The sequence below is a fragment of the Heteronotia binoei genome, chromosome 21 (genome assembly GCF_032191835.1).
Source record: "Heteronotia binoei isolate CCM8104 ecotype False Entrance Well chromosome 21, APGP_CSIRO_Hbin_v1, whole genome shotgun sequence".
NCBI lineage: Eukaryota > Metazoa > Chordata > Lepidosauria > Squamata > Gekkonidae > Heteronotia > Heteronotia binoei.
Genome location: NC_083243.1, coordinates 83,834,633 through 83,862,253, shown reverse-complemented (window position 1 = coordinate 83,862,253; position 27,621 = coordinate 83,834,633). Strand labels below are relative to the sequence as shown.

General features: G+C 42.2%; 1 protein-coding gene across 2 annotated transcripts in view; it reads right to left on the bottom strand.

The window, feature by feature from the left end:
- Window positions 1–27,621, bottom strand: part of MIDEAS (mitotic deacetylase associated SANT domain protein) — a 107,069-nt gene that overhangs the window by 24,420 nt on the left and 55,028 nt on the right. For both annotated transcript variants that reach the window (XM_060261814.1, XM_060261813.1), the window contains exons 5-8: window positions 27,343–27,409; window positions 4,874–5,016; window positions 2,945–3,048; window positions 1,497–1,572 (exon numbers count right to left, since the gene is read on the bottom strand). In XM_060261814.1, the coding sequence (XP_060117797.1) occupies window positions 1,497–1,572; window positions 2,945–3,048; window positions 4,874–5,016; window positions 27,343–27,409 (390 nt within the window). The remainder of the gene's footprint in view (window positions 1–1,496; window positions 1,573–2,944; window positions 3,049–4,873; window positions 5,017–27,342; window positions 27,410–27,621) is intronic.

Below are 27,621 nucleotides of genomic sequence, written 5' to 3'. Positions count from 1 at the left end.
TGGCAGAGACTGACCAAGAGAGAGATCTTGGGGTCATGGTAGATAACTCACTGAAAATGTCAAAACAGTGTGTGATTGCAATAAAGAAGGCCAATGCCATGCTGGGAATTATTAGGAAGGGAATTGATAACAAATCAGCCAGTATCATAATGCCCCTGTATAAATCGATGGTGCGGTCTCATTTGGAGTACTGTGTGCAGTTCTGGTCGCCGCACCTCAAAAAGGATATTATAGCATTGGAGAAAGTCCAGAAAAGGGCAACTAGAATGATTAAAGGGTTGGAACACTTTCCCTATGAAGAAAGGTTGAAACGCTTGGGGCTCTTTAGCTTGGAGAAACGTCGCCTGCGGGGTGACACAATAGAGGTTTACAAGATAATGCATGGGATGGAGAAAGTAGAGAAAGAAGTATTTTTCTCCCTTTCTCACAATACAAGAACTCGTGGGCATTCAATGAAATTGCTGAGCAGTCAGGTTAAAACAGATAAAAGGAAGTACTTCTTCACCAAAAGTGTGATTAACATGTGGAATTCACTGCCACAGGAGGTGGTGGGGGCTACAAGCATAGCCAGCTTCAAGAGGGGGTTAGATAAAAATATGGAGCGGAGGTTCGTCAGTGGCTATTAGGCACAGTGTGTGTGTGTGTGTGTGTATAATTTTTTTTTTGGCCACTGTGTGACACATAGTTTTGGACTGGATGGGCTATTGGCCTGATCCAACATGGCTTCTCTTATGTTCTTATGTACAAAAGAGCAGACAGACATTACTTCCCCCTTTTGAATGATTTTTTAAAGCCCACGATTCATTGTTTTTTCACATTACTCTGCAAGAGAACACACACACACAAACCACACTTTACATGGGACTGCACATGTAAATATGAGACTGCATATACCTCTAGTCTGGCCCTTCTTACTTTTCACAAGTATCTGTGTTCTTTCTCTTTCTTTCTCACATGCATGTACACATGCAATTTCTTTAACACCATTTTTAGAAGCAAGCTGTATTAAACCGAGCTGTCCGTTAGGCATAAGATGTCATAGATAAGCACAAATTGTCATAGATAATCCAAGATCAGAATGAAAACCTTGTGGCTCTCCTGGGAAAACGACTGTGTACAATAAAGTGATAAATTGGTTTGACCCTTGTCAATACCTTGGTACTGACAGTTACACATATTAAGGGGGACAAATCTCTAAATTTGGATAGAGATTTGTATATGGTTTTGTTCCCAATGAGTGAAGAGGAAACCTACGAGCTCCAAGTCTGACCCAATTTCCCATGTACAAAGATGGATGGCAAAGGAAAGAGAAGAGCAGCACCAGAACAACCCCTAACAGAAGCTACCATATTTAGTTCCAAAGCAACCTCTCCCAAATCTAAATGCCTATCTCCCAGGACTATAACTTTTCAAATTCTCTTATATATAAATAGTAAGTGACAGAGCCAAGAAGAAGGGAAATAAAAACAGCAAGGCCCATGTTGCTTTTAGCATACCTGTGTAGTGATAGTCTGCTAGTGGATGGTTTGGAGACCGTACAGACTTCTTCAGCAGCATTTTGGTCAGAGCAGCCTAGGGAAAAACCATAGATTAACTGGTTTTATAACAAAACACTGAAAGGTGAACAGGTACCTTGCCACAAGGTAAGTGTGATCTCAATTTCTTATTGCAGTCATTCATTTATATTTACAGCTCAGTGTAGTACTAAGGCTCGGAGTGGATTAGGTTTAACAGTCTCCGTCACAAATCCTCTGAGGTAGGTTCCAGAGGGGCAGCCATCACAGAGAAGAAAAAACAACTGAGAACCACATGTAAAGCCAGCATTCTATGGACTCGACTGCACTGAGCATATCATAATCAGAATGTGGCTTTTAGCGTAATATGTCTAAATTTACCTTGTCATGAAAAATGACATGTATCTTGTTCAACCTTCTGCCCTGCTTATCTACCATTTTAGGGGGAAAATCCTTATTTATATTAGTAGTAGGCCTAAGCAGCATGTTACTTGACAAGTTAAGTGTTCCTGTGCCTCAATTCACTCACCTTTAAAGTGAACTGAGGCAGAGGGACACCAACATTACAAATGGCAAGGTAAAGTAAGACCCAGATCTAAACATTCTTATCCAAACATTCTTATTCAGTGAATAGTTTTTTTTCCTCTTTCTAACTTGCATTTAGTACTTCTAATCTAATGTATTTCTTCACTTACACTGACGTATTATTTAAAATTATCTCTATTAGCACGTGCCCAAGTACAGAAGAATTCCTGTGCCTTAATTAACGACACTTGGCACAGCCAGTTAACACCCAATATTTAATAATTCAGTTTACTCAGTTAAGTTATTTTCCAAAGCAAACAGGCAATCAATGGCCAAATCTATTTGCGCACTCCACTTTGGCATTATGCTGACACATTTCCATTACACCAAAGCAGGCAAAGAGTTAAAGAATTAAAGTTTCCCAAATACCACAGGAGTCAGTAACACACTTCAAATTTTAACAACTCTAGGAATGGAATCCTATATTGTAATTAGAAAAGGAGCAGCGCTCTCAACAAAGTAAAGCTTTATTGCTAAGTTGTACTAGTTTGATACTTTCCTCTTTATTGGCTCATAAAGCAGACTTCTGACAAAACCAGACAGGAGCAGTACCCAGGCTAAACCCACCACACTTTACTAAGAAAGTGATGGCTAGAAGGCAAATTACAGTCAACAGTGGAAAGGTGGGGGAGCCAAAGAAACATTCTATCTCTCTGCCAACTGCGTCAAGGAAAGTCACAACTGCGGTTTATCAGAAATGCATTGTTCTGACCATACCTGTTAGAAAGTGAAAGTTTGAAAGGCAATATAAAAGTTTGGCTATTGTCATTACTCCTGCCAAAGCAAACAGTGCCAGACGACCACCCAAGTCCAGCTGAATGCAGCAATGACTACTGGAGACTTACCAGAACATTTCCTTTTGCTTCGTGTAAGCAGTGGAACGCCAGCTCCTGATTGGTACCACCTCCAGGAAATATACTTGAGCAAGCAGCAGTCAGCAGATTTTCCACTGTGACACCATAAAATAAGCACCCACTTTTAAAAAATAAGGCAGGTAAAAACCAAAACATCTGTTCAAAGATGCACCCAATTTTCACCTTAATCTTGATTATGCACATACTACCACCCCTACTTCCTGGGGGGAAAACAACTACCAGACTTTAATGCTGCTTCCTTCCAATTGGCATCAGGTAAAGCCCCCTGCTTCTTACTGCTAAATTGTTACTGCCTGTCCCATCCAGAACCAGGAAAGAAATACTGGTACACACATAATGATCAACATGAAATCTTTCACTCCATAAGAAAATCAAGGTAATTTTTAACACTAACTGGCTGAGCAATGGAGGCAAAGGGGCATTCATTAGAATTGCCCTTGCATTCTGGCACTGTCAAGCTGTCAGAACTTAATGTAACTGAAGAAAGCTTACACTCTCAAATGCATGACCCGGTCATATTCCCCAACCCCACAGGACCCTTTTGTTTGCCACTGAGCAGATACAGTGCTTCCTTAACAATGCCTAAATTTCACAAGGGTCCAAATTCTTCCAGAACAAACTGAATACAGACTGGATCCAAAAGGTTCTTTTCTGCTAATGGTGGACCCTTGCACAGTCATGAGGAGTCTTGCTTTGACAAAAGAGGTATGTTCTGTCATTGGAAAGCTCCTTGCACGCTTACCTTTAGATCCAACCCAATGTACTTAAGTTGCATAATATACTTGGCTCTCACAATTTAAAATTTCAAGGCACAGAATTCAATGCAGATGATTTGAATGAGTGAAGAAAAATCAGCTAGTTTGTAAGAGCTGCAGAGCATTGCATAGGGGTTAGGACCATCTGACTAAGATCTGAGAGATCTAGGAGTGAATCCTCATTCTTCCATGGAAGCTCACTATGTGACCTTGTGCCAGTCACTCTCTCTCAGCCTAACTTCCCCCACAGGGTGATTGTGAGAATAAAATTAAGGCACTAATGTTACAAGATGCCTTGTGCCCATATTAGCAAGAAAAATGAGGTTTGACTATCTAAATTAATATAATCAACACTAACATACTTCATCCCTCTCTTTATGGAATGGATGTTTAATTGAAGATAATATTTGCCCCCTAGCTGATCAACTTAAGAAAAAACACAAGTTTTGTTTTGATTTTGAATATAAGCTTTCCCTTATCACTAGTGCAGGAAACAGACAAATTGGGGAATTTATGGCACAGCAGCAGCTAGGCTGTGTCTCACTGCTTAATAATGTATTTTTCAAGTTGTTGTTAGTATGGAATGATCTTCCACAATACAAAAATCTGTTATTTCTATAATGTACATGGTGAATGGGCATATTAGGTTAACAACCCACTCAAATTCAAGTCATATTGATAGGATATTTTTTGCGGTGGCCCCTCTCCATGGAAAACCAACAAAAGCATATTTTGTTTTCAGATGAAAATCCACTGTGTTACAGCAGGTTGAACGAGATTTAACTGAAAAGAATGGCCAATTCAATATTTATTACATTTTACTGGAATATTGGTCTGTAGCTTTTAAAAATTATGCATGTTGATAGTTTTTACTGTTTGCAGGCTGCTTTGAGAGGAAAGCAAGGTAAATAAATGTAACTGCACAATTTAAAAAAAGAAGAGGCATCAAGTTTCTCTAGATGACAGATCTATTTTCTGCCTCATCTTCTTCTGTGTTTGCTGAGCTTAACCATTATGCTGGATCAACAAACAACAGCAGGACAGACCAAACACCAACTTTATGAACATGCATTCATAAAAGGTAAACAGCACATGTATTATCTCTGCTGCTTCTCACCGTACATCAAATTTTCAAGCTCCTTACCATTTTCTTGAAGAGATGTGTTATTTTCAAGTTCCTCCCATAGTTGCCACACCAGATCTGCTTTGGGCTTGTCAGAAAACGCCAGGGACTGATCTCGAAGAGCTGGGATCTCTGCTTGAAACCGGGATCCCACATTGATACGTCTATAAAATAAATACTCATTTAAAATAGGAGTGATGGCCAGGGGTTGCCAGCCTGCTAAAAAAACAAAAGGAAAGTCCAAAGCTGTTTGACACATACAGAACATGGTTGCACTTACCTTTAACTGTTGTTCATTGAGTATCTTCTGTGGAGACACACGTGGGGACTGTGCATGAGCAGGCCTGCCATCAGAAAGGTTTTATAGCTAAAAGCTTCCAGGGGGTGCTGTGTGCTGGAGCCAGAACTTGTTCCCACCCAGCAGCACCCCTACCCTCAGTATCTCTATTGCCACTGAAGCACGGCATGCAGTGGGGGACAGGAGAGAGAGTATGTGTGCCTGCACAGAAGATACTAGATGAACAACAGTTACAGTTAAGCGCAACCTTGTTTTCATCATCTATCTTCTGTACAGTCCCACATGAACATATGAAGCTGCCTTATACTGAATCAGACCTTTGGTCCATCAAAGCCAGTATTGTCTTCTCAGACTGGCAGTGGCTCTCCAGGGTCTCAAGCTGAGGTTTTTCACACCTATTTGCCTGGACCCTTTTTTGGAGATGCCAGGGATTGAACCTGGGACCTTCTGCTTCCCAAGCAGATGTTCTACCACTGAGCCACCATCCCTCCCCAAGGACATACGGATTCTAGCAAGCTACTCATCCGGTGGTGGGGCATGCTCTTTTCACTTGAACAGCAAGTGCAGCACAATCTTTCCCACTTGGGCTTCACATCTTGCCTGAAGATCCAAAGTATAGTGGCAAACAAAGGTGTCTGCTAATGGCACTGCATCAAGAAGGGCTGCAAAGGAAACTACAGCTCTGGTAGAATGGACATGAATGTCTAAAGGGTATGGTGTCCTAGCTAACCTGTAACTCTCTAATGGTGGAAACAATCTACCTGGATAAAGAGTTCTTTAAAAGTAAAATTATAAAGCCCTCCAAACATCTAGTGAGTGTAACAATCACTCATTTTCAGAGCTCAATATAGGGAAGAAAACAGGCAAAATAATATACTGGGAAAGGTGAGGAATCTAAGACGAGGTCTAAGGATCACTCACTATGGGAAAATCTTCAAAAATGAAGGTTCTACCTGAAGAGCTGCTAACTTGCTCTTCATGGAGAATTCCACCAATGAAAATGTAGCAAGAGGCTCAAAAGGTCTATGTATTGTGTCAAGACAAGCAAAAGACCACTGGGGAATCAGTGGATCCCATAGTGAACATAAATTACATAATCCCTTCGGAAACCTTTTGGACAAGTGATGGGGAAAAACTGACTTTCCTTCAAGTCCCCCTGTGGTAACAGGAGACTGCAGCTAGGTGAACTTTTAATGAAGAAAAGGCTAAACCTTTATTTCTTAAGTATAATAAGTATTCAAATATGATTTGAAACAAGGCAGAACATGGAGACACCTTCCTCTCATCACACCAAAGAGAGAACTGTCTCCATTTATACAAATAAGAATTCTTAATATTGGCCATCTGTGAATTTATGAGAACAATCACTGACCTCTTTGGAAAATACTGGGTCTCTGTCCCAAGCCTCCAAGCCATTAGGATGAGGCAATTCAGATCACAGCAAAACACCCTGTTGATGTTGATTAAGTCCATTGTTTGGGCAGTGGAAAGTATTGTCCTCAGGAAATCTCCATAAGGATTGGGAACCACATTTGGGGCACCAAAATCATCCCCAACCCTTCTCTCCTCGCTTTTCTATCACCCTGATAAGGAGTGGGAATGAATCTGGAAAGCATCTCCTAGCAAACGTATGCTCTTGGCTGCTTGAGAGCAGAATTTTGCAGCCTTTCCTTTCTCTCTCATCACAAAAAGTTCAATTTCTGGTACTCCCGAGAGAGTAAAAGTTAGTTCCAGATACACAGCTTTTAAGGACCATTTGTGAGACAATGGGTGTGTTCCCATTACACTAAAATAATGCATTTTGCAACTGCATTTTTGCTGTTCTTACACACCCAGTGTCTCTGTTCGGCTCAATCTGTCCACCTCCGTGTTGAAGTTTCCTGAGGTACATATGGCCTGGATTCAAGCAGTGAGCTTCAAAACCATGGTCAAGGTAGTTTCTTGGCATAAGCTCCTGTATCCTATGCCCCTTGTTTGTTTAAATAAAACATTATAGTCATATTGTCCATTTGAAGTAGTATGGATTGATTCCAGAGGATAGCTGAAAAAGAGCTAAGAGAATAATAGATTGCCCGTAACTGTCAAGTCTGCTATGAATTACTCAATACCTGTATTAAGTTTGGTTCTGAAGTGAAGGAGTCTGGGTACTTTACAGTGTACACCGATTGCTGCTAGCTCACTTTCCTGCCCCCTCACTAGAGAGGCCTTTGTTGTGTAGTCTGCTTTGAAATGCTAACATGTGAATAAGATAAGGGCGCCTTCCCAGCCTTGTTCTCTGTGGGAGGATGGGGTGTCGAGGCTTCGGCCTGGGAATAAAGGGAGTAGCATCCTAGTGCGAAAATGTGTTGCATAGATTACCCCCACCGTAGGAATTCCTTTCATCTATACCTTAAATGCTGGTTTAGTGCCTATGTATTTCAGTCCTTCAATCTCTGCCATGGTCTCTAGTTCTGTTTACAATAAACGTGTTACTCTGTTTCACCAAGAGACTCGTTATTGAATTCAGCCGACTTGACAGTAACTCTACTAGATTAATATGGAGCGGTCTCTCATTTTCAGACCACATTCCTTGTGCAGAGAATCCCTCACTGTGGGCACCCCAACCTGAGAATGAAGCATGTGTTGTAAGGTAAATTTCATGCTCAGGGACTCCAAAGGAGATGCCGTGGGATAAAGTGTCATGAGACAGCCACCACAAAGAATAGGCAATCTGTCAAGGGACGGGAAATCTATACCAGTGGGGATGTAGGCGTATTCTTAATCAGGAAAGGAACCAAAGTTGCAGGGGCCACATATCTATTTATTTGTTCTGTTTCATTTCTAACCTACTCTCTTTGAAAACAGCTCAGAGTGGGTGACAACAATTCATAACAATACAATAAAACCTTCTAAAAAACAACACGTTAATAAACAACAGAAAAAATGGTACAGCAGCATACAATTTAAGATGGTGTAAAACTTTGCCATGAAAACGTTATGATGTGATGTCACCTCAGTGTCAGAAATGACTGGTGCTTGCACAGGGGACTACCTTTACTAAAACTCATATGGAGGGGCAATATAAAATACAAAACACCTAATGAAGGGAAGAAAGGGGGGATAGCAGGGGAAGAAAGGGGAGGTCAAAACTTGCTGTAGCTATCACTTGATACTGCTCTCAACCACAGGCCCTGTTTTACAGGCCCTGCGAAATTGTACCACATCCTGCAGGGCACTGATCTCTCCTGGAAGAATGTTCCACGAGGCTAGGCCAGGAAATACCAGGAAATTTGGATCACTCAAGTGTAACTATCTATGTGGAACATATCAGGAAAAGTGGTCCTTGGGGAAGCTTGGAGCCTATTTAAAACTACAATCCTAGAAGCTCAGATAAAATATATACCACACGTTAGGAAAGGCACAAACAGGTATAAGAAAAGGCCTATATGGTTAACAAACAAAGTAATGGAAGCTGTTAAAGGTAAGAAGGACTCCTTTAAACGGTGGAAAGCTAGTCCAAGTGAGGGAACACAGGCTGTGGCAAATCAAATGCAAGACTGTGATCCGGCAGGCAAAAAGGGACTATGAGCATATTGCAAAAAACATAAAGACCAACAATAAAAATTTCTTCAAATATATTAGAAGCAGGAAACCAGCCAGGGAGGCAGTGGGGCCCTTGGATGACCAAGGGGTAAAAGGATTACTGAAGGAGGATAGGGAAATGGCTGAGAAGCTGAATGCATTTTTTGCCTCCATCTTCACTGTGGAAGATGAGAAGTGTTTGCCTGCTCCAGAACCACTTATTTTGGAAGGGGTGTTGAAAGACCTGAGTCAGATTGAGGTGACAAAAGAGGAGGTCCTACAACTGATAGACGAATTAAAAACTACTAAGTCACCAGGTCCGGATGGCATACATCCGAGAGTTCTGAAAGAACTCAAAGTTGAACTTGTGGATCTCCTGACAAAAATATGTAATCTTTCATTTAAATCTGCCTCCGTTCCTGAGGACTGGAAGGTAGCAAATGTCACCCCCATCTTTAAAAAGGGTTCCAAAGGAGATCCGGGAAATTACAGGCCAGTCATTCTGACTTCAATACCGGGAAAGTTGGTAGAAACCATTATCAAGGACAGAATGAGTAGGTACATTGATGAACACAAGTCATTGAGGAAGCCTCAGCATGGGTTCTGTAAGGGAAGACCTTGCCTCACTAACCTGTTATATTTCTTTGAGGGGGTGAACAAACATGTGGACAAAGGAGACCCAATAGATGTTGTTTACCTTCACTTCCAGAAAGCTTTTGATAAAGTTCCTCATCAAAGGCTCCTTAGGAAGCTCGAGAGTCATGGAGTAAAAGGACAAGGTCCTCTTGTGGATCAAAAACTGGCTGAGTAATAGGAAGCAGAGAGTGAGTATAAATGGGCAGTCGTTGCAATGAAGGACGGTAAGCAGTGGGGTGCCACCGGGCTCAGTACTGGGTCCCATGCTCTTTAACTTGTTCATAAATGATTTGGAGTTGGGAGTAAGAAGTGAAGTGGCCAGGTTTGCAGATGACACTAAATTGTTCAGGGTAGTGAGAACCAGAGAGGATTGTGAGGCATTCCAAAGGGATCTGTTGAGGCTGGATGAGTGGGCGTCAACGTGGCAGATGAGGTTCAATGTGGCCAAGTGCAAAGCAATGCACATTGGGGCCAAGAATCCCAGTACAAATACAAGTTGATGGGGTGTGAAGTGGCAGAGACTGACCAAGAGAGAGATCTTGGGGTTATGGTAGATAACTCACTGAAAATGTCAAGGCAGTGTGCGATTGCAATAAAAAAGGCCAGTGCCATGCTGGGAATTATTAGGAAGGGAATTGAAAAGAAATCAGCCAGTATCATAATGCCCCTGTATAAATCGATGGTGCGGTTGTCATTTGGAACACTGTGTGCAATTCTGGTCACCGCACCTCAAAAAGGATATTATAGCATTGGAAAAAGTGCAGACAAGGGCAACTAGAATGATAAAAGGGTTGGAACACTTTCCCACTTTCCTCTTTAGCTTGGAGAAATGTTGACTGCAGGGTGACATGATAGAGGTTTGCAAGATTATGCATGGGATGGAGAAAGTAGAGAAAGAAGTACTTTTCTCCCTTTCTCACAATACAAGAACTCGTGGGCATTCCATGAAATTGCTGAGCAGTTGGGTTAAAACGGATAAAACGAAGTACTTCTTCACTCAAAGGGTGATTAACATGTGGAATTCACTGCCACAGGAGGTAGTGGCGGCTACAAGCATAGACAGCTTCAAGAGGCGATTGGATAAAAATATGGAGCAGAGGTCCATCAGTGGCTATTAGCCACAGTGTGTGTATACATATATGTATATATATATAATTTTTTTGGCCACTGTGTGACACACTGTTGGACTGGATGGGCCATTGGCCTGATCCAACATGGCTTCTCTTATGCCCTGAAGGTATCCTGGACCCTGACCAATAAGGCCTTTAAAGGTCAAGATCAGAACCTTGACCTTGATCTGGTCTTCAATCTGGAGCCAGTGCACCTGATAGAGCACCAGTTGGATATGCACTCACCCCCACAGAAGCATTCTGGACCAGTTGCATTTTCTGGATCAACCTCAAGGGAAGCCCTACGTATGTAGTCTAGCAAAAGGCAGAAATGCAGTTTTAGAAGCCATAAAACCCAAAAGTCAAAGGATCTTTTGAACTGATTGGAACTAGTTTGATCTAAACTGTCTCACTAAGAGAGAAATAGCTTGTAATCTGTCGGGTGGCAAGAAACCTTTTCCCTCTATTGAATCCAATGTGGATCCTATAAATTGTACCCTGTGGGATGGAACTAAATGGGACTTTTCCCAGTTCACTTGAAGTCCAAGCTTCTGACAGATCTTTAAAGCCAGGGAATGATGCTCTAATAATTGGTCTTTGGACTCCACTATTAGCAGCCAGTCATCACAATAAGGGAATATATAGCAGCCTTGCAAGGTTAAGTAAGCTACCACTGAAACCAAACACTTTGAAAATACTGGGGGGCATGGCCAAGCCAAAAGGCAAAACAGAATATTGAAACATACACCCTCCACATGAAAAGTGTACGCACAGTGTTGGGGATGGACAGAGATGTGAAAATAAACATCATTCAAATATATAACAATAAACCAACAAATAAACTAATAATTGCAAAACTGAAGGAACAGAAAGCATCCAAAGCATGGAGGAAAACATTCAAACCTCTGGGGTCTAGAATGGGCCTTGTTCCCCTATCTTTTTTAACAACTAGAAACATCGGAGAGGAAAAACCTTCAGATGGCTCTGACAATCACCCCTTTCTCAAGCAAAGCTAAGCACAGGTTTGATTCTGCCTGGTTGGATGCTTCTAACATAAGAGAAGCCACGCTGAATCAGGCCAGTGGCCCATCCAGTCCAACACTCTGTGTCACGTAACAGTAAATAACACGGAGGAACTGAAGTCTAATCTATAGCTTGACTTAACTATGGACAGAACCCACTTATCAGAGGCTGATATCCCACCAGGCAGAGCAAAACTGAGCTAGCTATCACCAAACTTAAAAAAAAGTATTAAATGTACAACCACAGTTTACAACAAACATCAAAACCTACAAGCATCACAGAATCGTTAGACGAGTGCTAAACAGAAACCTAATGCAAACAATTACAAACAAATGGCAATATAAAGGGGGAGAAACCATCAGTCAAATTACCTAAAGAGGGTACAATGGTATAACAGGAGGGGACATCACTTCTAGTCAAAAGGAGAGTTTTTGTGACAATGCTGTCTCCCTCAGAGAAGATAGCTGGTGCGTTGACTTGGATCAGCTAGAACCTTTATATTTATGGTACCCTTGTTGGTGATTTAATAATAATTATTAAAGCTGCAGTACTGCAGTCCTAAGCTCTGCCTACGACCTGAGTTCGATCCCCGGTGGAAGCTGGGTTTTCAGGTAGCCGGCTCGAGGTTGACTCAGCCTTTCTTCCTTCCGAGGTTGGTAAAATGAGTACCCAGCTTGCTGGGGGTAAAGTGTAGATGACTGGGGAAGGCAATGGCAAACCACCCTGTAAAAAGTCTGCCGTGAAAACGTGAAAGCAACGTCACCCCAGAGTCGGAAACGACTGATGCTTGCACAGGGGACCTTTCCATTTCCTTTCCTGTTGGGTGATACTTGGGCCCTGGAGGGATACTAGGGCCCTGGGGGTTATTGTAGTGGTAAGCCCTCTGGTGAGGGTGCCAGGGTTGATGTACAAAGGGCCTCTGCTTAATTGGGAAAGGCGAGCTTAAGACACCCTCAACGATTTAGCTGTCTGTTTGTTCTTCTTTATCAAAGACAGTGTTTTGTCAGTCTTGGAAAAGAACAGAGTAGCACCCTCGAAGGGCAAGTCTTCAACCTTGGTTTGGTTTCTATAGGCAGCTCAGTTGACCTCAGCCAAGTATGATGTCTGAGAATGATGGAACTTGCCATAGGTTGCATAATAGAGTCTGTGGAATGTTGACCAGCATTGATCTGTTGCTTTGATAAATTGATGGCCTCAGCCTGTAGAACCGCGGCTAAATGGTGTTTGTCTTCAAGCAGAAACTCTAGTAAGGGCAAAATCGTCTTCCACAGGAAAAGTTAATAACCAGCCATGATCATTTCATAGTTCGAGATCTTGAACCCCAGAGCATATAACAAATATAGTTTTTGTCCTAGGATATGCAGCTTCCATCCCTCTCTATCCTTAGGAGTAGAGTGGTAAGACTGATGACCTTTAGAATGCATCTCCTCCATGACTAATGGAGGATGGGTTCTTAAATAATTAAAAGGTTCTTTCATGATCTTATAAAAATGCTCTGCTCTTCTAGACATCAGCTGAAGTGATGCAGGCTTTTGACATAATTCCCATGTCAAGTCTTCAAGTCCTTCTAACACCAAGAAAGCAATGCTACCTGGGGAGTCTGAATAGAGACGACTCAAAATCTTGTCCCTTGGTTTATGTTTGGAAGTGATCACTTCGATCTCCACGGACTGAACCATACAAATTGTCTATTCTCTATATGTGTAGAAGTCCTCTGTAGCTGAAGCTGATGAAGGCTCTTGCACTCTCATATCAGGACTTGGATCAATGCAATACTGGATCCATAAGACTCAACAACAGCATCTTCTCCCTTTGATGTAGGTATAGGAGAATGCATGGATTTTGAAATTACATCAGTTTGTTAGCAGAATCACCTTTGAACAGGATTCATACATTACATTATTCAAAAGGACTTTAATTATAGATATGGACATCTTTAACTACATACATGGACATTGTTGAAGAATATATGTAGAGCTGGTAACATATTTAACAATTCTATATGTGTATGAATGTACTGACTTTATGAAAAAGTATGAGGCAGTCCTATGATAGAGATAAATAGTTGTATATCTGGGCTGAGCAAAATTATCACCCCCATCTTCTAAGTAGCCTAGTGACGTCATATATGGATGCGATGGGCATTGCATAGGTGGCTGAGAATGTGGCCATGGAACCGTATCCATCTGCTCTGGTTCGGAGTCATGCTGTACTTGACTTGCAGGTAAGTCTGTCCAAAATCAACAATGGAGGAGACCTTGGCCCAGGGGATGGGGTCCTAGGTTTCTCCTGGTCAGCTAAGGTGGACTCAGGAGTGTAGAAGGGAGCCTGCTGTTGAAATGTCAATTTGTGTTTCTCCTTCTCTGTTGTGACACTGATCTGGGAGGCAGAGCCAGCCACATCAGTTCAGTGGACACTGTAATGGCAGATCTTTCTGGACCAAATTTGGATGAAGGGTATGAGGCTTTCAGAGCCTTCTCCTACGATGCTTTCTTTAACCTTAGATGCCCTATCCCCCCTAGCCTTGGGGTGAAACGTTGGCAGGCCTTACCGGTAGGGATGTCGTGCCTTTTCCCAAACAAAACACAGATCATGTTCATCCGTTTGGGTCATCTCCACCCCATATGGCCGAGGACCGACCTACCTGAGGGACCGTCTCTCCCCGTACGAGCCCCAGAGAGAACTGAGGTCAGTAGGGAAAAACAGACTGACCATCCCTGGGCCAAAAGAAGTTAAACTTCGAAATACCCGCACATGGGCCTTTTCTGCCACAGCCCCATACCTTTGGAATCAGCTCCCAGAGGAGGTGCGGGCCCTGCGGAGCCTTGATCAGTTCCGCAGGGCCTGCAAAACTACCCTCTTTAAGTTAGCGTTTATGAACAGCTGAACTATAAGTGTACAATACGCTAAAATGGTCCGGCTCAGGGATCTGCTATTGATATGCCAACCGACAGAGATAGCATCAAACAATAATGTTACCGCCAGATGTACTGTTAGATTTAGAATTGTTCTAATTAAGTATTGATTGGTTTTAATGTCTTAATATTTTAATGTTAATTCAATGTTTTATTACTGTACTGTCTATTTTTGAATGCCGTTAGCCGCCCTGAGCCTGCTGTGGCAGGGGAGGGTGGGATAAAAATAAAATTTTACTTACTTACTTACTTACAGTGGGTATGGTTTTTAAAAGGGGCTTTTTGAGCCATAACAAGACTCATAAACCAGATGAACCAGAAAATAATTCTTAACCAACCTGAACAATTAGGAGGCTCAAAAGAACAATCTTCTTCTTCAGCAGCAAAAGAGGAACTGAGGGTAGAGGTAGTGCTGCAGAGGAGCATGCAGTCCCTATGTGGGAACAAGTTCTGCCGCACACAGCATCCCTTGAAAGCTTTTACCTATAAAACCTTTCCAATGGCAGGTCTGTTCATGCACAGTCCCCATGTGGGACTACAAAGAAAATCGATGGTGAGCAGGAATGTAGAACATGAGAAGTGTGAATCAAGGTAATTTCAAAATTGTAAAATTAGAAAAAAAATGTTTAAACTTTGCAATCTTATGAGTGAGTTAATTAAAGTGAACTGGATAAAGGCATCTGCAATCAGAAAATGATGAAATATTTTACTCTGGAGATGATCAACTGTTTCTTCTGTATTTGTCTAACATTGAAACAAAACGTAAGGCACAATACAAAGCCTGACTGAATAAAATCAGACTTCATGGAAAGCCTATCAACAAAACTATAATTCAGGTTTATGCTCCAACTACAGATGCTGAAGAGGAATTCATACCATAGTATTCCCTATCATTATGTATAGGTGTGAAAGTTGGACAATGAAGAAAGCTGACAGGAAGAAAGTGGGTTCATTTGAAATGTCATGCTGGAGGAGGGTTTTTATGAATATCATGGACCACCAAAAAAACAAAGAAGTGGGTTCTATATCAAATCAAGCCTGAACTCTCCCTAGAAACTAAAATAACTAAAACAACTAGGTTATTGTACTTTGGTCACATTATGAGAAGGCCCACTGGAAAATACAATAATGCTAGGAAAAGCTGAAGGCAGCAGAAAAAGAGTAAGATCCAATACGAGATGTACTGATTCAGTAAAGGAAGCCATGGATCTCAGTTTGCAAGACCTGAACAAGGCCATTAATGACAGGTTGTTTTTGAAGTCATTAATTCATAGGGTTACCATAAGCAATTTCACAGCACTTAACACTCAAACAGCCACAGGAACAAGGATGCAAAAAATAAAGCAAGATTCAAAAGCCTATTCACAAGGAGTGTGTCTGTGTGTGTTAGCTGAGCTACAACACCAAACCACCATCTGACGTTGCATAAACATGCTGTGCTTGCACGCACACTCTTCCTTGTGCATATCTGGGAAGTCAATTAATGACCTGCTTTAGCTCAATCCATGTCTGCAATCTATGGTTTCAGTTCTCCAAACCATGGTCTGAAGCTGGCTAGGAGGGGATGCTGGTTTAGATGTAATGGCAATCTATGGCTTGAGCAGAAACAAACACCAGTAATCAATTCAGATCACATGTGGGAAGAAGGAAGGGAATGAAAACAGTATGCAGAACCCTTTCACACAGCCTTCATAATCTGTTTTGGTAGCTGGTTACAAACAGATTTTATTTTTCTTTTCATACAAAGCTGCCTGCATCCAGTTAGCAACTGTGCTTGAGGTAAACAGCTTCCTTCCATTTTCACCTCTTCTTTGCACATCTGAATCACTGTAGTGTGCTATTTAAGATGTCTGCAGCACTCACCACCATGTCTTCCCCCCAACCCTTTCTCACCACGTGATCTTCCTCAATTTTTAAAATGTTTTGAACAGCACCATTGAGATACATTGAGAAGTGCTATATTGCTCTAGTGCTCAACTTAAAATGCTAAAAAAAGTTCAAGGAAGATTGTGTGGTGAAAAAGGGTGGGGGGAAAAGCAGAGTGCTGTTTGAAATAGCCAGAAAGCTTCAGAGACAGCTCATTAACAGAATGAATTCACTGTATGAAACTTTCACACTTTTATCGCTTTACTCTGAATTGGGCCAACAATGGATAACATCCAGTTTAGAATGGTAACACGAAAGGGACCTCAGTTTGGCTTTATGTCTGAATCAACAGTACAAGTATGTACTACTGTATAATAGCCAACCACATGAACTTCCTTTTCTCACCCCATACTTTATTTATTTATTGGATTTATATGTCCCACCCTTCCCACAATGCAGGCTCAGGGTGGATTCCAGCAGAAATTCAACATTAAAGCAATATTAAAATTTACAACACCTAAAATACACAACTTGCAAAACAATGCCTCAACAGTTATGACCAAATCAGGTCCAGTTGGTCCATCAGATCCTCAAGGTCGGGTGGGGGAGGCCTAATAGAAGACAACATCTGCCGCCTCAACTAAAGACCTAGTTCTGTTTTACAGTCCCTGCAAAACTACAACAGGTCCTGCAGGGCCCTGACCTCCAATGGAAGCTCCAATGGAAACTTATACCACCAGGCAGGGGCCAGGGCCAAAAAACCCCTGGTCCTAATCAAGGCAAGTTGGACATCTCTGGAGCCAGGGCTCACCAGGAGGTGTTGAGCTGCTGATTGTAAAGTCTTAAGGGGCTCATATGGGGAGAGGCTGTGTAAGGCTTTAAAAATAAGTACCAGCACCTTGAAACAGATCCGGTACTCAACGGGCAGTCAGTGCAGTTTGCGCGGTACAGGATAGATCTGTGTCTGCATAGACAATGAAGTCAACATCTGTGCTGCTGTATTCTGCACCAGCTAGAGTTTCCAGAGCAGAGTCAAAGGCAGCCCCATGTAGAGAATTACAATAATCCAACCTGGAAATGACCAATCTGCTAAACAGAAGTTGTGGAAGGCTCAAAAACCCAGTCCAAGCATAATTTTGTTACTTATCTGGATACAAGACAACGAATGGCTAGAGGAGAAATTTCTGCTAAACTAAAGCTTACTCACTAATCTTGGGCAAGTCCATTTCACACCACTTTGAACTACTTTTGGGAAGGATGGAATTCCACTTTAACAAACCAACAAAATAAACACACACACTTAAGGTTTAGTCTTTTTCGAGATATTCCAAAAATACTTTCAGGAGGAAAAAAAGGCTCTTCTGTCCCTATTTATTAAATCTGCCATCTCCAGGGAGTGTAACTGAATCTGATCACATGAATACTGCAATGCTAAAAGCATGTTTTATAAAGAACACTCCAAGTGGCCAGCATGCACAAATTTGAATGACAGGCAGATAACCTGTTAATTTGCAGACTGGGTAAGTTGCTGATTTCAGCAGCTGTTGCCTATAATAATAAATGGATTGTTCTCCTGCATGCCCCTTTTTGTTTTCTTGATTTATCTTGAAAAGGAGGAGAGGTGACCTTTTCTCCCCCCCCCCGCCCCACCATTAACAGAGTGCAGCAAAATACTTAAGGAGAGAATATTGGAGTAAAACTTGACTCAGGACAAAACGCAGTCTCTTTCTTCAGTTTCAATATCATTTCTTGATATAAAAAAACACCCTCTGTAATTAAGAAGCATTCCAGCCTTGCAGGGAAACATGCACAAGAAAGCAAGTTTCCAAGCACACAGAAAGCTGCCCTACACAGAGCCTTTCTTTCTCTGGTGGTCCTGGTAGTGGGTCAATCCTTACTACTGGGAATGTAGCTCCTCCTTTTCCAGGATAGGGCCAGCTCAAACTTGATCCTGGAGGGGAGGGGCTTATCCCCTGGTTTCCCACTCTTACTGGCCCTGCCTTTGAAGTAGGATGTGTTGGCTTGAGCTCTGTTGAGCTCGAAGATCCTGATAAGAAAGAAAGTGAGGCGACCAGGGAACCAGACAGGCACCCAAGCCTCTCTGGTACCCCATTCTTCGCTGCAGCAGGCGGCTGCATAGCTCCTTTGATACTGAAACCACAGGCTGGTCCTTCAGTGGTCTTGGAGCTTCACTGACTCCCGCTTTTGCCACCAGCATCCCTCCTGGCTGGTTCCTTCATGATCCCACATTGGAGTGGGATCTGAGTGGAGACTCAGAAGTGAGTGGCAGAGTCAGCAGCAGTCTCTGGAACTGCATCGCCCAGGCACGCTAGTCCAGAAGGCTGAGACCTCATCAATCCTGGCATAGATGATTTATTCAGAGCCAGTGGAGGTCCAAGGCTGCACCCTGCGAATAAGGTGCTAGCCCAGAAGGCTGAGACCTCATCAAGCCCGGCTTAGATGATTTATTCAGAGCCAGCTGGATGCACCCTGAAAATAAGGTAGGGTTGTGCCCTGGGCATTGATCCAGCATTTTTCCTTTTCTTCTGCTGGGGCCCCAGTGTTACTCACTTGTAAAGGGAACATGGTGGGCAAATGGCTACGAATAAGTTCTCCCTCCCTTCCTTCTGGTGTGGTTGGGAGCCCACGGTTTGTTTTTTCCCCTGGGTAATGAAGCCCCACTGTTCCCCTCAGGCTGCAGGTCTTCAGGGAGAAAAAAGGAGGGAAAGGTGGCCATTTTAGCAGCTGCCCTATACTGAATCAGCCCCTGGGTCCTAGAGGGAGTAAGGCTTCAGGCTGAGGAACTGCTTTCACTTTCAGTTGCAGCCCAGAGACTCAACATGGAGGACTTAGCATTCTAACTGAATTGTAACTGCCAGGGGTTGTTTTGTAGAAAAATAGGTGGTGGAGCTCATCCAAGGATTGTTATGCACCTGCACATACTATTCAATGGACAAGGAGGTGGAACTCTCGGGTTAAAACAACTTTATTGGTAACATATGGTAAAAAATCTATTTCTTACATCTTAATAACTTCTTTTTCTACCCATCCCTCCCCCCGTTACTTGACATTATTTACTTAAAATGCTAATATTTAAAGGTACCCTTAACTATTAAAACAAAAACTTATATTCTTCTTCTTTCTAAAACTTAATCATTATAAAAAAATTTCCAATGTCCTTTTATTTTCCACTTTTTCTACATATCTTCTAAATTTTTTCCACTCCGTCTTAAAAACTTCTAAATCATAGCCTCTTAATATTCTTGTAAATTTGTCCATTTCACTCCATGTCATAACTTTTATGATCCAATCCCATTTCTCTGGTATTTTTTCTTGCTTCCACAACTGCGCATATAATGTCCTAGCAACTGAAAGCAAGTACCAAATTACAGTTCTATCTTCTTTTGGAAATTTTTCCATTTGTAATCCCAAAAGAAAAGTCTCTGCAACTTTCTTAAATTCATATCCCAAGAGCGTAGAAATTTCTTACTGAATCATCTGCCGATATTTTTTGCCCTTTCACAAGTCCACCACATATGGTAGAAAGAACCTTCATGTTTTTTACATTTCCAATATCTATCTGGCATCTTATTGTTCATCTTTGCCAATTTTTTAGGAGTCATATACCATCTATACATCATTTTGAAACAGTTCTCTTTAATACTATGACACGTCGAAAGCGTCATAGAATTCTTCCACAAGTGTTCCCAAGTTTCCATCTGTATTTCTTTATTTACCTTAATTGCCCATTTAATCATTTGAGATTTCACTACTTCATCCTCCGTAGACCATTTTAACAGTAATTTATATATTTTTGAAATTAATTTTTCATTATCTCCAAGCAGAACTTTTTCCATTTCTGTTTGTTCTTTCTGAATTGGGCCTTTCTAATAGACTGCTCTAGAGAAAGGTCTTAGTTCCACTACCCTGATAAGATAGGTGGTGGATATTTTAGTCATCAGGTGTTGGTGGCTCGCAGGGTGGAGTTTTGGCTCACAGGACTCTACAGCTTAGAGAGAATATTGGTTGTGTGACGTCCAGCACTGGTGGTTATTCCTAGTTAATTCCCTTTTCGCAGATCAGAACACGCTATTTTAGCTTTGTTCTGTTATAACCCATTAATTGATAGAACAAAAGAGTGGCACTGTTTGAATGTTCTTGGGTCCTATGTCCTGCCCAGACAGGACTAACCCACTCAGATCCACTGAGGTCTTGCTCCTCTCCTTTAGGAGAGCATCTTTAGGGAAGCAGTTCACAGCTTCAAACTTACATTGGTGGTTGAGGGGCTGTATCAGGGAGGCCTATAAAGCTGAAAATTTAGATCCCAAAGTTTTATAGCTCATCCTTTGAGGGGAGTGGCCACCCTGGTGGCCTGTAGTTCCTTTCCTTCACTGGAAGTTATTTGTAAGGCAGCCACATGGAAGTTAATTAATTCCTTTACCAGGCATTACTGGATAGATCAGATGGCCTCAACAGAGGTTGCTTTCAGCAGCATGCTGTCTGCCGGGGAAGCTGCTAAACCTGCCCTGGGATGTACTGCTTTGTTATGTCCCAGTAGTAAGGACTGACCCACTACCAGGACCACCGGAGAACGGAAGCTTTGTTTCACTTATCGTGAAGCTTCTTTCTCGGTGGTCCTGGAGTGGGTCAGTCTTACCCACCCATTGACATGAGGCAGCTTCCAAGTATGGACGATTTGCTCAAGATCTATCTAGGTTCAGACAGATTATGCTGTGTTTCTCTCCCCCCCCCCCCTGCAAGTTTCTTCTTCCTGAGAGCAGGGTTCTTTGTTTTTTCTGGGTTCCTTTTAGAGCTCCCCTAATGTAGGTCTTTGACTACAGAGGGGTAGTCTCATGTTGGAAAACCTTTGGGGGGGGGAGTATGTTTTTTCCTTCCCTGTTTTAAATAGTGGAGTTAGGAGGCAAGGCTTGGATATGACTGGGAAACCAGGGGATAAGCGCCTCCCCTCCAGGATCAAGTTTGAGCTGGCCCTATCCTGGAAGAGGAGGAGCTACATTCCTAGTAGTAAGGACTGACCCACTCCAGGACCACCGAGAAAGTAAGTGAAACAAAGCTTCTGATCTAGCCCAATATTACCTACTTTGACTAGCAGCAATTTTCTGGGTCTCAAGCAGAGCTCTTTTCTCTCACCTACTACTTGATCCTTTTAACTGGAGGTGCCAGGGTTGATCTTGGAACTTTCTACATGGACACCAAAACTTCTACCACTGAGCCACAGCCCCTGACCAAAGATAAGGCCCACTCATACAACAAATTCCTTTGCTGTATTAGGAACTACACATTTATTCTGGATGAAGACCTACATCTGCACTGTGAGATTCATTTTACACTGAGGATGGGAAGACCACTGATCATGGTGCCATGTCTGACCACCAGAAGTGCAGGTGGCAGAAGTACAAGCCCCCTTCAACATGGGAGTTCAATGAGAAGCCAGGAGAAGGTATGATACTGTGAACTTGCAGCTTCCAAGATAGCTTCCGAACTCACATCCGAAGCCTAGTTTTGCCTTGTTGCTCACTGCTACTGATCCACCCAAGGGGAGGAAACATGACGTTGCCAAGCACGCTCAGCAGGAACAAGGATCTGTAGCAACTAAGAAACTCCCTGGGAAGCTGCAGCCCAGCAGCTTCACTAAGTGGAGTAAAGGCTCCTGCTCTCTCTATGCCTCCACATTCCTTCAGCACTAGAACTGAAGTCTGATTATCTCTGAAGCAAGGAGGCAGACAAAGGTTGTTCCAATCTTCAAGAAGGGAGAAAAGGAGGAGCTGGTAACTCCTAAACCTGTCAGCTTGACCTCTATTCCTGGAGAAGTTTTAGAACAAATCATAAGTCAGTCCTTGAGCATTTAGAAAGGATGGCTGTGACTACTAAGAGCCATCATGGGTTTCTCAAGAACAAGTCATGTCAGACTCACTTTATCGCTTCTTTTGGAGAAAGTTACTACCTTGCTGGATCAGGGGAATGTTGTAGGCATAATTTATCTTGATTTCAGTAAGGCTCCACATTTCAGATAAGGTTTCACATACTATTCTTGTTGACAAGTTAGATCGAGGTGGTTTGGATCTTATTACTGTTAGGTGGATCTGTAACTGGTTGACAGATTGCACCCAAAGAGTGCTTGTTAATGGTTCTTCATCCTCTTGGAGAGGAGTGACAAGTGGACTGCCTCAGGAATATATCCTGGGACCTGTTTTGTTCAACATAAATTATTTGGCTGAAGGAATAGAGGGTATGCTTATTAAATCTGCAGATGATACTAAATTGGGTAGCGAATAACGGTAGAAGACAGAGCCAGGATACAGGATGATCTTGACAGGCTGGAAAACTGGGCTAAAACAAATAACATGAATTTCAATGGGGATAAATGTAAAGTTCTGCATTTAGGTACGAAAGATCCAATGCATAATTATAGGATGGGGGAGACTTGTCTTGGCAGCAGTATGTGCGAAAAGAATCTACGGGTCTTAGTAGACATACACTGAACATGAGTCAGCACTGTGGTAGCTAAAAAGGCAATGCATATATCGACAGAAATATAGTATCCAGATAATGTGAAGTGATTGTATCACTTTACTCTGCTATGGTTAGACCTCACGTAGAGTACTGCGTTCAGTTTTGGGCACCACAATTTAAGAAGGATCTAGACAAGCTTGAATGTGTCCAGAGGAGGGAAACAAAGATGGTGAAAGGTCTGGAGACAAAGTCCTACAAGGAAAGGTTGAGGGATATATATAACACACACACACATATATATAATACACTGTAGCTAATAGCCACTGATGGACCTCTGCTCCATATTTTTATTCAATCCTCTCTTAAAGCTGGCTATGCTTATAGCCGCCGCCACCTCCTGTGGCAGTGAATTCCACATGTTAATCACCCTTTGGGTGAAGAAGTACTTCCTTTTATCTGTTTTAACCTGACTGCTCAGCAATTTCATGGAATGCCCACGAGTTCTTGTACTGTGAGAAAGGGAGAAAAGTACTTCTCTACTTTCTCCATCCCATGCATAATTTTGTAAGCCTCTTATGTCACCCCGCAGTCGATGTTTCTCCAAGCTAAAGAAACCCAAGCGTTTTAACCTTTCTTCATAGGGAAAGTGTTCCAATCCTTTAATCATTCTAGTTACCCTTTTCTGCACTTTTTCCAATGCTGTAATACCCTTTTTGAGGTGCGGTGACCAGAACTGTACACAGTATTCCAAATGAGACCGTACCATCGATTTATACAGGGGCATTATGATACTGGCTGATTTGTTTTCAATTCCCTTCCTAATAATTCCCAGCATGACGCTGGCCTTTTTTATTGCAATCGCACACTGTCTTGACATTTTCAATGAGTTATCTACCATGACCCCAAGATCTCTCTCTTGGTCAGTCTCTGCCACTTCACACCCAATCAACGTCCACATGTTTGTTCACCCCTCAAAGAACTGTAACAGGTTAGTGAGGCAAGATCTTCCCTTACAGAACCTATGCTGAGTCTTCCTCAATAACCCGTGTTCATCAATGTGCCTACTCATGTCCTTGATAATGGTTTCTACCAACTTTCCCGGTATTGAAGTCAGACTGACTGGTCTGTAATTTCCCAGATCTCCTTTGGAACCCTTTTTAAAGATGGGGGTGACATTTGCTACCTTCCAGTCCTCAGGAACGGAGGCAGATTTCAATGAAAGATTACATATTTTTGTCAGGAGATCCACAAGTTCAATTTTGAGTTCTTTCAGAACTCTTGGATGTATGCCATCCGGACCTGGTAACTTATTAGTTTTTAATTCAACAATCAGTTGTAGGACCTCCTCTCTTGTCACCTCAATCTGACTCAGGCCTTTCAACACCCCTTCCAAAATTAGTGATTCTGGAGCGGGCAAACAGTTCTCATCTTCCACAGTGAAGATAGAGGCAAAAAATGCATTCAGCTTCTCAGCCATTTCCCTATCCTCCTTCAGTAATCCTTTTACCCCTTGGTCATCCAAGGCCCTACTGCCTCCCTGGCTGGTTTCCTGCTTCTAATATATTTGAAGAAATTTTTATTGTTGGTCTTTATGTTTTTTGCAATATGCTCCTTATAGTCCCTTTTTGCCTGCCTGATCACAGTCTTGCATTTGATTTGCCACAGCCTGTGTTCCCTTTCATTAATCTCACTTGGACTAGCTTTCCACCGATTAAAGGAGTTCTTCTTACCTTTAACAGCTTCCATGACTTTGTTTGTTAACCATGCAGGCCTTTTCTTATACCTGTTTGTGCCTTTCCTAACTTTTGGTATATATTTTATCTGAGCTTCTAGGATTGTAGTTTTAAATAGCCTCCAAGCTTCCCGAAGGGTTTTGACTATTTACCTTTCCTTTTAGTTTCCTCTTCACATGCCTCCTCATCTCTGAATTTACCCCTTTTAAAGTTAAAAGTGGTTGTGCTGGTCTTTTGGGGCAACTCCCTATTTATACAAATGGTGAAATCAATAACTTTATGGTCACTGCTCTCAAGCGGTGCGATCACTTTTACATCTCTCACCAAGTCTTGGGCATTACTTAGGACCAAATCCAGGATTGCCCCACCCCTGGTAGGTTCTGTGACCATCTGCTCCATAGCACAGTCATTGAGAGCGTCTAGAAACTCAGTCTCTTTCTCTCGACCTGAACACATATTGACCCAATCAATCTATGGGTAGTTAAAATCACCTATTACGACACAGTTTTTATGTTTAGCTGCTATCTTTAATCCTTCCATCATATTATAATCGTCCTCTATCTTTTGATTTGGTGGGCGATAACAAACTCCCATAGTTAAATTTCCTTTTGGGCCCTCTATTTCAACCCAAAGCATTTCTAGAAGGGAATCTAATTCTCTGACCTCAGTCTTACTGGACTGTATACCCTCTCTGACATACAGAGTCACCCCACCTCCAAGCCTTCCCTCCCTATCCTTCCAATATAACTTATATCCAGGAATCACGTGTCCCACTGATTCTCCTCATTCCACCAAGTTTCTGAAATTCCCACAATGTCTGTTTTCCCCCAACACTAAACATTCCAACTCACCAATTTTACTTTGAACACTTCTAGCATTTGTATACAAACATCTATAATTTCCCATGCAAGCTAGGCCCGCAACCTTCCTCCTGCTGCCTCGAGACTTTGGCAGACAATCCATACTGTTTGTCACCATCTCAGTACTTGAAGGGTGGTCATACAGAGGATGGTGTGGAGTTGTTTTTTGTTGCTTCAGAGGGTCAGACCAGAACCAGTGGGTTGAAATTAAATCAAAAGGGTTTCCAGCTAAACATTAGGAAGAACTTCCTGACAGAGTGGTTCCTCAGTGGAACAGGCTTCCTCTGGAGGTGGTGGGCTCTCCTTCCTTGAAGGTTTTTAAACAGAGGCTAGATGACAGACATGTGGATTCTATGAACTTAGGTAGATCATGAGAGGGAAGGCAGTAAGGGTTGTATCAGTGCTTACTTCTTGTGGCCCTTTCTTATGCTCCCAAGGAAATGCTCATCACCACTTTGGGGTCAGGAAACCATTTTCTCCAGAAGAATTTGGTGGTGACCACCTGGAGAGTGGTGGTTCTCCCCTCCCCCCATTCTTCTGGGCATGGAGCAGGGGTCACTGAGTGTGAAGGGGAGGTAACAGTGAATTTCCTGCATTGTGCAGGGGGTTGGACCAGATGATCCTGGAAATCCCTTCCAGCTCTATGATTCTATGATCACATCTGCCCAGTATTTATCCCACCCTTCCTCCAATAACTTACGGGTGCTCCATTTTCCTCACAACCTCCCTGTGGAGGTTAGGCTGAAAGAATGACTGGCTCCGGATCACCCCAGTAAGCTTCTATTATAGAATGAAGATCTGAACCTGTCTGTACCCACTCCTATATATATCTGCATCATTAATCACTACCAATTGCTGGTATTCACAATATACTCCCTTTACAAGATTCCAAACAGTTCCTTAGCTTCAAACTTATCAAATGCCTGTATCTTTATTAAAACACATACAGAAATGTTGGCTAAATAACAGTTGTGAGGCCAGGTGGTACATTGTTTCTGCAATGCCTCTGCCCCATCTTGATTCCATTCTGGTATTTGTAGCCAACAAGAGTGCAGTGAGTGTTCTGGAGGCAAATCACTGGGCTCTAGCAAAAATGAGAAGTAGACCATACATCTTAGTTCACTCCTGCATCATACAGTATAGAATAAACTGTACATCTAAGTGTGTGCATCAGCAGCCACTCTCAGGAGGAATACAGGTTGCTTCATGTGACCATATCTAGAGTTCAGATATTTTCAGGGCGACTGTTAAGTGCTATGTATGTGATTCACTAGAGTCACAGTGCATAAAATATACAGAAAGAGATTTTAAAGACTTCGATGCATCAAACTGGCAAAAATAGCTAGGTTTTTCAAGCACCTTGGTTCTTCTTTATAGTGTACATTACTTGCTAATTGTTAATTGCTTTGACTTGATATAATATCTAAGGGTGGCAGAAAAGCACTGTAGAACCAAATATTTTGCTTTAACTAGTCATTTAAAATAGGGGTGCACAACAGAGAACCGTCTACCAAGGAAAACAGCTAAGCAGTCCACACATAATTTTTTCAGTGGATAAAATTATGAACAGACTATGTTTAAGAACTTGAAATTGCAGAACTCTCAACTGCACAATCTCTGTCATAGAATCTGAACAGGCAAGGCATAAACAAGGGCTGCATCCACAGAGCACTGGATATTGTGCAATAGCAACCACTTGCAACTGTACTGGTTTGTCCACTTGGAACAATCCAATTGCAAATCATTGCTGTAGTACAATAACACAGCATCCATTGATGTGTGGATGCAGCCATAGGGTGTTTGGACTCAAGGCAATGTAAAGAGGTGTGTACACTGTCTGCAAGGGAAATCAGCTGGAGAAGGATAAAGAGGAAAGTAATTCATTGTTTCCGTTAGGAAAAAATAACACACATTTTATGACTGGCTTCTCTCTCATTGAGGCATTTCACCCACAGTGGACAGGAAGAAACTTGTGCTAAGTGATTGTCGTGTACCTATTTTTAACTGATACTTACGGTTCGATGCTAACTGGAGTAGCCTCTCCCATTACTGAAAGGACAGGAGGGGTGACTTCTGCACTATCTGCAAGTAGAAACAAAACCATTTTTTTCCACTACTTTCTTCTGCTCAAGGAATATACAGATGATGTCAAACTGACCATATGAGGTGAGAAAAGACAGATAACATTTGGTATTCAGTCTCCTTTAATTTTATACTCTATGTCTTCCTCAACTTTAATGTTGTCAATTGCCCTGCAGTATTTCACCATCCCCACTATGTTTTACGAAGTGCAA